This window comes from Hyposmocoma kahamanoa, unplaced genomic scaffold, assembly GCF_003589595.1.
Source record: "Hyposmocoma kahamanoa isolate Upper Pololo Valley unplaced genomic scaffold, ASM358959v1 81773, whole genome shotgun sequence".
NCBI lineage: Eukaryota > Metazoa > Arthropoda > Insecta > Lepidoptera > Cosmopterigidae > Hyposmocoma > Hyposmocoma kahamanoa.
This window is the reverse complement of record NW_020654118.1, coordinates 1-11,956: the sequence shown is the minus strand read 5'-3', so window position 1 is coordinate 11,956 and position 11,956 is coordinate 1. Positions and strand designations below refer to the sequence as shown.

Below are 11,956 nucleotides of genomic sequence, written 5' to 3'. Positions count from 1 at the left end.
CCACAAAATGTCGCTTACGATATTTCAAATTTCGATATGTATTACCTTTATAGAGACTGTTGAAATTTGAAATGTCCTAAGAGACATTTTGTCGTAAAATCATATTCCCTTACGACAAAACGAGAAACTACATTTCAAATTTCCACCATCCAAATATTTAATCCATGTATTTATGCAAAACGACTTTCCAAAAATAGTGTATATTGTATTTTTATTGCATAATTAACAATAAATAAAATTATGATGAAAATATAAGCTGATAAAAGCTCACAACTCAAGCTAGATTTTCACAAAATATCATCATCATCATCATCATCAACAACCCGTTTATACGTTCCACTGCTGGGCACGGGTCTCCTCTCAGTTGAGGGTTTAGATCATAGTCATTTTAATTAATATTTATTACTTTTTTAATTAACAATTATAGAAAGTATCAACTATATTACAACAGATTTCTTCTTATGAGAATTCAAATTTTCACCATTATCATCATCCCCATAAAAGTTCCACGGTTGCACGTCACCCTTCACGAAGATCACGAAGACGACGTTTGCGATCACCTGGATGCTCGCTATGACTATGAACATTATCTGCCACTTGTGCTGATTTCCCTGCAATATAGTAACAGAATGCTGGTTTGAGAAATGTGCCAGACGATCACACACTTATTACCTACTTTCTAACTACCTATGGAGTATCTTACACCTGTACACATATTAAATACACGTTGCCAAATTACTTATGTGGATTATTTACAGTCTACAAAAATTTACCTACTTTTTATTCACTCGGGGGTTTAAATTGCAAAGACCTGAAGAACACTGCCACTGCGCCTGTCACCCTGAGACAAGTAAGTAAGTTAACAACTCCCACGTGCCTGTCAACAGCACCTATATCCTTCAAAACCGAAACACATTAATTCTCACATTACTGCCTGGCGGCAGAAATAGGTAACATGGCAGTATTTCCAGGGATCCGTACTGCTACTAAAATATATGTACATTCATATAATATTGATGGAAATGACAAACAATATGTACCAAAATGACGAGAACGCGGAAGATTTTTAGAACTAAATTTTCAATTTAATTAAACCGCTAATCGATCCCGGGATCCGGAAACAGAATCGCTTATTATATTGGTCCTAAACTTAATTAATAAAGTCGAAACATGTAAAAATGAAATTGAAAAAGCAAACATGCTATCTACAATTTAGAAGAATAATTGAGCAGTTCTACGAACACTATACTTTCCTCATAAACTATAAATATTCCGAATGTGTTCGCACGCAAGCGAACTTTCTCATTGTAAGTTATGGCAAAAGCGGGTGCATACGAATTTGTCCAAGACTAGAGAAATATTTTTGAAGTCAGTAAGCAAAGTTGCGCCTGAATCTACAATGACAGGGTTCGTAGAAGTATCAAAGTCGATGAATTAATAACTCGAAGAGCTAATAATTGATAGCGTTGAAAATTCCTTAAAACTGCCTCTGTGGCCGAACGGTTACCATACCGGACTGCCACGCAGAGGTCCCCGGGTTCGATTCCCGGGCCGGGAGAAATATTTGTATGGCCTACATTTATTTCTCGCGTGAGTTTCGGTGTAATTTGTGGTTGTCTATGTGTGTGTCCATGGCACCCGCGACACAGGGTTTCCCTAGTGCGGGGCTATGTTGAGTGTGTGCGTTATATTATTATTATGTTTATTTTAAACTCTCGCCTCTAGCCTCTCCCTCTTATTATTATTATTATTATTATTATTATTAAAAGCACAGATGTGACAATGTGACCTCCTTCCACCGTCACCCCACCTTTTCTCTGGTTTCTGGTCACTTGTTTTCAAATTTTGAATCGTTCATTAATTCCTTTACCTCGCCATTCTCATTTTGTTTCGTGCCGTCGTCACTCTCTGCTCAATCGCTGTAGCGAGCAATGCTGCTCGTCCAAATTTTGACCCATTTACCAGTTACCAAAAATCTCTTGTGCGATAAGCATTTAAAAGATCACAAAATGTTAATAAAAACGGAATAAATATTTATAAAACCAGATTTATTCCCAACCTAATTGTCATAACCTAACCTAATCTAACAAAACCTAACCTAATAAATGTGTCAATTTTAATACCAATCTCATCTAGTGATATTGTATAACTCGGTCTTAACTTAACTTACTTAACTTATGGAATAAATTTATGTGGACCGAAGTATCCTATTTTATTGCCGTGTTTGTGGTCACGACACATTAGTGGTTTACAACCTTTTCACGGGTAAGTGAAAATTCCATAAAAGCATAGCACCTGACGTGCTATACGCACTCCAAAGCACTGACGGCGACGTGTGCCTTATTGCTAGTTAATATGGATACATGTAGTATCGCAGTCACATGTAGCGTGCATGCCATCAGTGAAAATATTCACAGTTAGAAATTCCCGTCAGATCACGGTGGACGTTGGAGCAACACTAACGTCACTAACACTGACATGTACGGAATTCGTACAGAATTTGTGAAGCAATATCATTTTTCAATGACCAACGATTTGAATTGATTGTCTCTTGTCGGCTTTAAGTCTTTACTTCAAGTCAGTAAACGCAAATGACGATTACACCACATTAGGTGGACAGATGTTTGTGTGATTTTTACTTTTTTTACTTCTGAAGCAGCTTTGTTAAAGATTTTAGTGACCAAAACCCGAAGCTTGCATTAAGTATGACTGCCTATCCCAGTTTTCATAAGCGTATTGTTGGAAAATTCAAGAGTTCATAGAAAGTACTTTGGCTGATGTTTAATCTGTACAAGTTGCACATTTGTATACAATACAAAGAGTCGCTTTTCTGAATTGAGTACACGCTTCACAGTATCGGAAAATTAATGCTCCTGCGGAGTGCTGGCATTCAGATGTAAGAAATAGAGCAGAATCTAATTACATTTAGATTTTTTATTCAAAATTATGTTTTTTTGCAATTTATGACTGTGTCAACTTACCGTATCATCCCCAACAACATTGGAAATCATTACAGGTACTAACAAGCTGGAGAGATTTGCGATCATGTTTCCTATAGACATCAAAATTCCAGAGAAGTTAGGTGCTAAATCTAATGTGTTTATCTGAAAAAATACCGTAATTAAATACATAACAGGAAAAGCAAAGTAGAATTGAATAAGACGAAAATAATTTATTCGTGGAAAACAAAATATAAAAGTAAGACATTGGATAGTACGACGGCAAGTGAACATAAATAATATAGATATTCCTAAGCTCCAATGGCAGAAATGGTTTATACATATATATATATATGCTTCAAGAAATTGATTAATCGATGCATAATGTGATACACTAACCAAGTTCAATAACATTTCCATAGAATTTGAAACGAACAGAGCACTTGACTGTATTATGCGGCAACGCCAATTTGACTATCAATGACTGTGTTTCACAACATTTTCATTATGCGAATTTGCGGCAGGTCAACTCAGTTGAAATCGAATTACGAGAGAGTTACATAATTAGCAAGCTATACACAGGTGCAAGTGAGAAAGGAGATTGACACCCCACCGTTGCAAAGAGTGTATATTGTATTTATGGCTTTAAGATAAGAAACTTATACCATAAACATAATATCCGATAATAATATGACTATAGTATTTAACTTGCATAGTTAATGTTCTTTCAAAGCGCAGTCTTCGTTGTCTACATCTTCTTTGGCTGCATTTAGAATGATCTGATGTAGTATTTATTATATATCTATTAATCAGCAAATATATTTAATACCAGGATCTTAAATATAATATTAATTTTTCAATTAAGAACATAACTTAAAACCAATGCACAAGCCATTGGTAAATTTACTCACATGGAAACCGACATGAACGCCCGAATGCAAACCCAAACACAAGACCAGGACAATAACCGCAGGCAACATGCTATTGACGAAGCAAAATCCAACCAAAAAGGCTCCTGATACCACCATTCCTATGGAAAAGGTCAACTTGTAAAAACCAGTAACCAAAAACATGCTGTAGGTTGGAGGTAGAATTCTTTATAAATATAAGGAGTCCCTGGAGGCCGGCTCGAAATCAAGAAGTGGACTATGGCCTAAACATTCTCGTTAGGTGATATCTGTTCCTAGCCATGGATGGATAGTGAGTGTAACGATTTGAAATAGTAATTACAACAGTGACATTTATTTAAGTATATTATAAATATTTTGTATATTGCATACGCGACAGTCTTTGAAAATGGAATTGATTTTATACAAGTACGAATAAAATAGATTAAGACCATAGACTTACAAATAAATGAACGACGGGTCTAATACAAAAACCACGAAAAAAATGTCCCAAGTCAACCTATTTAAACGTAGTGACATGTAAAGGAATATGAAAAAGCTAAAACGTTGAATTTAAATTGTAATGTCATCGCAGCACTGTCTAATTTTGCTTGCTGCGCTGTCAGTCGAACAAACGAAGACTAAAACGTGAATGACGCTCTGTATACGATTTTAACGCCCTATAAGTTCGGACACTTTTTAGCGCGGACCCGACGTCCATATAATTGTAAGTCAATGATTAAGACAGTTAAAGTTACTGCTTACCAATTGTATTTGCTACTCTTCGTACATTGGCGATAGACATTATGTTTTTAGTAACACACATATCAGCAAGGTAGCCAAATAATAACGCACTGAAGTACATCGCTATGTAAGGGAGAGAAGAATACACTCCATTCTGGAATTAAATAAAAAGTAAACATTTGAGTCTTTGTATCGCTTTATTGTGGAAGATAGAAATGAGAATTTTTATATACTTAATTTTGTTATTATTTGTAATTTTATTGAAAGTCACCTTTTTGATACCGACGCCAAGGACCTTGCTCATATAAATAGGAATCTGCATGAGGACAAAAAGATAGGCCATGGCACTGCCGGCATGCGAGACGATCACGCCCCACATCGGCTTACTTTTTAGAATATGACGCCACGGGACTTTGCGTTTCTAGATCAGGAAAAAACACAAATAAGAAATCTTAAAAATGAAAGTATATAAATTTACTAAAAAATAAAGATAAAAAAAGGTCTTTTTTTTAAATTAACATCTAACTAACTACAGTTTCCATAATGATTCGCATACTACAAAATGATCTTCATATTCAATTCCGTCGTTTAAAATTCTTAGATCACGTTTCACTTTTAACATAATATAACAAAAGACTAGCACAAAAATTAAACTCTTACTTTCGGAACAGCATCGGCATTGCCATCAGACATTATATAAGTAAACTCTTCAGCTCTCAGAGATGGGTGATCGTAAGGAGAAGCAGCGCCCAACCATGCAAGCAGTCCTAAGCAGATGAAGCTGACAACTCCCCATAGCCAGAAGGTGGTTGGCCAACCGAGAGCAGGGCTACCTGCTAAAAGGCCGGAGAGCGGGAAAGCCAGAACTGTACCAAACTGGGACCCTAAGACCAAAGATAGATTATGAAATGGCAACCTCCGTTGATTACACTTACATACAGCACCTGTCAATCGATAACATTATACTAGTTTTGCTAGTTCACGACATAACTGAGTTTACTCATTCGAGAACAATGAAGTAATTTCACTCGTGAACGAATGCTACCTATACGATAAGTTCAAAGGAACGATAAGTCGAGATGAAAATTTTGTATAAAAGTAATTTAAGAAAGATCTTAAAATATCATTTTTTCACTCTCAGAACTAATATAAAAACTTTGAACAACTTTTAACTTAACTCTTTTAAACACTAAACTTATTTTCGCACTTACTCGTAATTAACTGAGAAAAGGAATTAATTTAATTTCATATTCCGCAAACTTCAACGTAACAACTGAAAACTTTATATTTAATTTTTAAAAACTTCTCGTCTTCGGAGCGAAGCTAGTTTGATATAATTACGTATTATTTTATGTATTTTCAATATTATATATTCGAACTTTAATTGCAGATGGCATTTTATAACAGATTTTTTTCATTTATTTTCCAATACAAAATTGTATACATTTACCGTTCGTAAGTCTAACCTACCTACTGCAATCCCTTTAACGGGTTTATACGTAGGTGGGTATATCATCGCACAGCATTATAGAGCATTCTTTTTTGATAAACGAAAATAAACATTAAACTAAATTAAGAGAAATAAAGTTAAACAGGAGAAATTGTAACTATTACTACTAATCATAACATTTAAAATTTTTAAGTAATTAATTTTTTTCTATATGCTAACAACAATTACCAACAATATTAGTACTTGATCAAATTCTTTCATCAAACAGTACTAGAGTATTGTTTGATGAAAAATGCCTTCAACCTGTTTTTACATTGCTTTACATTTTTACATGTTAATATTTTCTATGAAAGATATTTAGGTACCTATGTGTTTAGCGTATCCGGGAGCATGTAACCCCTTGTTTCGTTGAATTGTTGTTGAATTGTAAATCGGTAAGTACGATAAACTACGCAAATTAGAAGGTCTTCTTTTTGGTTCTAAGTCACGAATTAGTGTAAAGCTTTCACAAATAGTTAGCATTCTTATTTTATCAAATATACTTAGAACTTTACAGTGACCAAATAATTGTGCGTAGTCATCCTTATACATGTTTTTAATTTTAACAGTGTACCTGTTTTATTTAGTGTTGTTTGTAGGTAGTATATATCTTCTAAGTAAGTCTTATAGGTACTTCCGTAGCTGTTCAACCCGTATGAGATTGCTGAGTCCACCAATGGTAAGTACATGGTTCTTAATGTTTTGTATGGAAGCTTATAACGAAGAACAGAGAATTTAGCCAGTAAAACACACAAATTTATAACAAATTAAGTTAATGTGGTCTCGCCAATGAAACTTGCTATCAATCATTATTCGAAGGTACATGTGATTTTGGACCAGGTCTATTGTTTGCATCTACAGGTATTGGTAGGCTTTTGAATGTGTAGACACTGATGTACGTGGGCCAAGATGATAGGTTGTGTAGACTTAGGTTTATATGGCGATACTATGTGCATTACTTTGGTTTTTTGTGCGTTTATAACAAGACCAACATCGTGCGCCCGGTTACATGCAGTATCAAAGTTATTTTGCATAACTTTTTGATCAGTCCCTATGTCTAAGTGTGCGGTTAGTAGAGATGTATCGTCCGCGAACTGGTACACAGATCCTTCCGCAAACAAGTTACACATTTTGTTTACGTACATTAAGTATTCTGTGGGGGCAATAATTCAACCCTTTGCTGTCCCTTGCCCCGTCAATATCCAGTCACTAATTCCTCCGTCTATGCTGACTTTGGTACACTTGTTTTCATGATAATTTTTAAACCATTCTAATAACGGCCCCTGTATACCATTGTCATACAGTTTATCGTAAAGTGTATTTAGGTGTAAAGTTTCAAATGCTTTGCTAATGTCTATAAACAAAACTATCACATGTTTGCATTTTCTATTCTATCCGTCTTCCACTCACATAGCAATCTCTTTTTTTTTTCTTTACGTGTAAACTTACTGTAAATTAAACTAAGCTTTTTTATAATAAAATTTTAAACATCCACTGGTCTGTTCATTTTTAACGCCTGAGACCAATCAATTTCTCGAAGATCGTGTCTTACTTTTGCGTTGTCCAATTTGTTTTCATATTTGCACTGCGATGGTACACATCTTACCGGCGCAGTTGATACAAAACTGGTTATGAAGTGGTCAGCTAATTGAGTAGTTATCACAGCGGTACACACGAGACGCGCCCCCGCGCTTCGCACGAAAATGTGATCTATGCATGATCTTGTTATTCGGTCTTCATTATTTTGTATTCGTGTGAATTTATTTATACCCGATTCTAGACCGATTTCGACAAATTTATTTTTGTAATATGTTGTTATGTTGTTTGTTATCATTAAATCTATATTGCAATCTCCTGTTAAAACGTAGTCATGTCCGGTACGTCGAGACAATATTCGTAAATCTTGTTTTGTCCGTGTCTGGTGGTCGATATACCGCGCATAGACCGAAAGCGTAGCCTGTGCACGTTATTATCTCGCCTGTTATACATTCGCAGTAACATGTAACTGTTGGGTGTCTCATAAAAGTTATACTTTTGTTTATGTATACTAATATTCCACCTCCTTTTTTTATTTTTACGTAACTGGCTGTATGTATCCGATAAGAAAAGCAAACATTTTATATGGTCTGAAATATTGACAAATTCATTCCAATGAGGGTGATTAATTTCTATAATATTTACTTGTATGTTTCTATCCATAGTAATTATGTTAGGAAATAACATTGATTGTATCTACTTACTCATTCCTTTTTAAGCATTTCGGCCAGTCGTTTGATATCGCTCTCAGTTCTGATAGAGTGAAGTTTTGCATTTTACGTGCTAGAACAAGCCCATTCTAGCACCAAACGTACTTGCATAGTCCTGTATTTTTCAGTTCTGTCTTTGCTTTATGTAGAAGAAATGCTGTTTTGGGGATAGGCACTACCTTATATAATATGGCTTTTGTTCCCTAGACTCTTTGTTGAATCTAGACTTGTGTGGTATGGATTTAGAAGCTACCATCCATTTTCCCTTGCGGCCTTCCTTTAACGATACCATAATAACGGGTGGTACTAGTTGCTGAGTGGCACCCGCGTTCGTCCCTGCCCGCTTTTTTTCCGGTTTACGGTACACGCTAATCATGTGACCCTCGTTTTGATTTAGCTCTTCGCAAATCGTTTTTACAATCTGCTCCAGTTCTTCTTGCTCTTCCTCTTAATAGTTCGATAATTTTTCTTGAAGTAGTGTATTGTATTTTTGTTCAAGTGTCTCGTAATGTAGCTGCATATTTTCCTGTTGATTTTTTACGTCGGTATATTTATTTTCTATTATTTTAATCTTTGTTTCGTATGAGTTGACTTTGATTTCGAAGTCGTCAATCTTGTCTGCGTAGAATTTAAGTGATTGCAGCAGTTCGTTAGTAATTACTTTACGAATCTCTTTTCTCATCTCATCTAGGAATTTATTAACTGTGGGTTGATTGAAATTTACCGCCGGGTCAGAAGATAGCTCCTCGTCTATTTCTTCTTCTGGTTCCGGGTCTGGCATGATATACGAAAGTCTCTTAGGTTTGCTGTTGTTTGCCCCCATCGCGCAGTTCTGGCACTTCCAATCAGCTGTTTCAGTTTTATGTAGGGTCATCAGCTGTTCTATTGTAATCGACACGCACACACAATGAAACCACGTATTACACCTCATAGAAAGTATGCCCGGGTTATTTTTATTCACTACTTTTGAACAATTAGCGCACTCCACCATCTTTTTAACCAACTTCAAAAAAGGAGGAGGTTCTCAATTCAACCATATGTTCTTTTTTTTGTATGTATATTACGCGATAACTCCGGTATTTGTGAACCGATTTTCGTGATTCTTTTTTTGTCTTCCATACTTCCATAGTGGTCCCATTTCATTTTGAAGAAAATCATCCACCTTGAAAGGTGGCTGTTCACGCATAAAGATTCATTTTTATAAATAGCGCCTAACTTTGATTTAGAAGCAATTACTTTAATGGTTGATTTTGCTCTTTCTCTAATTCAAGGCGTTTTTCTCTCAATATACTTTGAGTTGTGAGAACCGATTTTTATTATCTCCAGTGTCAAGTCCTGTATAGTGGCGAACTAGGGGATATTTCAATAAAACTTAGCAAATAGACGTACTATTCCACGTACTTTTGAGGTCGGTTTTTTTAGTACTCTGTACTGAGATTATTGTAGGTGTATTTTTTCGCTAAACACTCAAAGGATCAACTCCACCGTACCGATCCAACAGTATTACCTAAGTCGTTGGATTACTAAGCCACCGCAGTGATAGTAAGATGTGACTGACATCATTGTGACACTAGTGCGATCACTGTTTGGAGATCGTGTATTTATAGATGCACTAAAATTAAAAAATAATATTGTGTTCAAAATAATGTGTGAATTCATGTGTTAACTCTCTACAAACCTAATATTAATTACAACCAGCAAACGCTAACTAGTTTTAGTAAATGCGGAATCAGTAGCGACCCTTGAAGGACCCACTCTGAGTGTGTCGAGCAAAATACTTCAACCATATTCCATCCCTATAAATTAGATTAGTTACTGTTTGTGGAGTGTTACTGGATGCTTTCCCTGTTTGCTTGAGACAAGATTTCGACAGATTGCGCAACAAACTGTTATGATACCTACTACTGAGCAAGTCGATGGCTTGATGTGAAAAGAATATTCCAATTATTTAGTACTTAATAGAACAAGGTGGAAAATATAGTTGAAGTAGCATAACGATGTTTTTATAAACGCCCGTCACTGTGTTACATAAGTTGACGAGTCTCATTTACCTGTAATTGCACCAGCAACTTCGAAACGCGGTAATGCATCACTGCTTGCTAAGGTTAATGCGGAAATATAACAAGGAAATAGGGATTACGCCTATATAATTCGCACTCACTGTAATCAGTATTTTAAGTTTGACAGTACCTGATCCTAATTATAAGAAGCCTATGCCTTATAAGAAGGCTCAAGATCACCCAACGGACAATGATAGGGCTGTGTTCGGAGTTTCTATGTGAGATCGAATTAGAATCTAAATTAAAATAGAAGTCCTATCTCCTTCTAGATTGCTACAAATCATAGTTTTGCTTTCATTTAATATTCATATATCTGTATATAGTCAAACTCTAAACCCAGCTTCACTTTATAGATAAGCAAAAAACACACAAAGTCGTTATTTTATATAAGTTTGTATCAAATATTATACACCTCGTCGTTTGCTATTTCCCACGAATATCATGAAATGTAATTGTGGTAATCAAGACGTTCGGAATTGCGGAAAGAGTCCCCTTATCGCGTGAACATAGGATGCAACGTAACCCCTAAACGTAAAAATACGTAAGGATCTTATAAATGGAGAAAAGAACAAAAATGTTAGTGGTATAACAGTTACTTAAAACGACACATATTGAGAAATCCACATGAGTAGATTGTCTTTATAGTTGATAAAAAGAAATAATATAACTTTTTATTGCATCTAACACTAAAAAACTTTTACACATTGGATAAATTGAGGTTTTTTTACCCGTAACAGTAACGCAGAGCTTTAAATCACAAAGATCTGAGGAGCACATGGTGGCAGTATCTCAAGTAGAACTCGTTCACAAAGAGCCCTATTGCTACCAAAGTTTTAAGTTATGTACGTTTGATCACGATCTTTTCTTGTGATTTTATTGTAAATAATATTTTGTAATTGGTATAAGTTTTTTTTATACCATGGAACTTGAATAAACCTTCCCAACGAAATTATTAAATCGTGAAACTGATCCATTCCCTACCTCATTTTACGAATGAAAATTATATATTTATAGCATTATTCAAAACCAACTAAAGTTATGATTAATTATTAATACAAATATGGAATATCTTTCTTCAACCCGCTGAGACATGAACCCACGACCATGTTACACCGTAGTAGTTACATCTAGTGAGAGATTTTTGAAACCTCCTGGCCGCAGCCGGTACCTTTACAGGTACCTCAATGGACGTAGTTGTCGCTTTTTGTTCAAATGTATTATTGAGACTTTTTGGAAATAACTCTACTAGTTATATTACTAGTTACATAGATACATACATAGATCGAACACATCGAAACATTTTTTTCCCTGGACTCGATGGGACATATTATGTCATGGATAGCAACGATGTTTACCGTAAAATTAAATACCAGATAATATGGGGTACCCCGTTTCGCTATATAGTTCTCGAAAAATAACTACGGGATTTATGGTGCGATTCCCAAGTGTTTTCTTTGTAGTTGCCGCCTACTTCTTCTCCGTAGAGAAGTGTCAACAGCGTTCTTACAAAATTCAATTATTTACTAGCACACATTTATATATATTGATTAAATTTATGAAATTGATAAATTTTTTTAGTGCTCGAGATCGA

At 35.2% G+C, this 11,956-nt stretch overlaps 1 protein-coding gene across 1 annotated transcript; it reads right to left on the bottom strand.

The window, feature by feature from the left end:
- Nucleotides 1–383: 383 nt before the first annotated feature.
- On the bottom strand, nucleotides 384–9,128 carry LOC113234221 (putative inorganic phosphate cotransporter). The gene is made up of 7 exons (XM_026469518.1): nucleotides 8,972–9,128; nucleotides 5,231–5,454; nucleotides 4,842–4,991; nucleotides 4,592–4,724; nucleotides 3,851–3,969; nucleotides 2,982–3,104; nucleotides 384–611 (listed from the first exon to the last, which is right to left on the bottom strand). The coding sequence occupies exons 1-7, from the start codon at nucleotides 9,126–9,128 to the stop codon at nucleotides 438–440; spliced, it is 1,080 nt and encodes a 359-aa protein (XP_026325303.1). The 3' UTR covers nucleotides 384–437.
- Between the last annotated feature and the right edge of the window lie 2,828 nt (nucleotides 9,129–11,956).

Coding starts and splice junctions, on each gene's coding strand:
- LOC113234221 (XM_026469518.1), bottom strand. CDS start 9,128: ATGGGGGCAAACAACAGCAAACCTAAGAGACTTTCGTATATCATGCCA. Junction 4,992..5,230: donor ATGCCGATGCTGTTCCGAAA/GTAAGAGTTTAA, acceptor TTCCTGATCTAG/AAACGCAAAGTCCCGTGGCG. Junction 3,105..3,850: donor GCGTTCATGTCGGTTTCCAT/GTGAGTAAATTT, acceptor GTATTTTTTCAG/ATAAACACATTAGATTTAGC.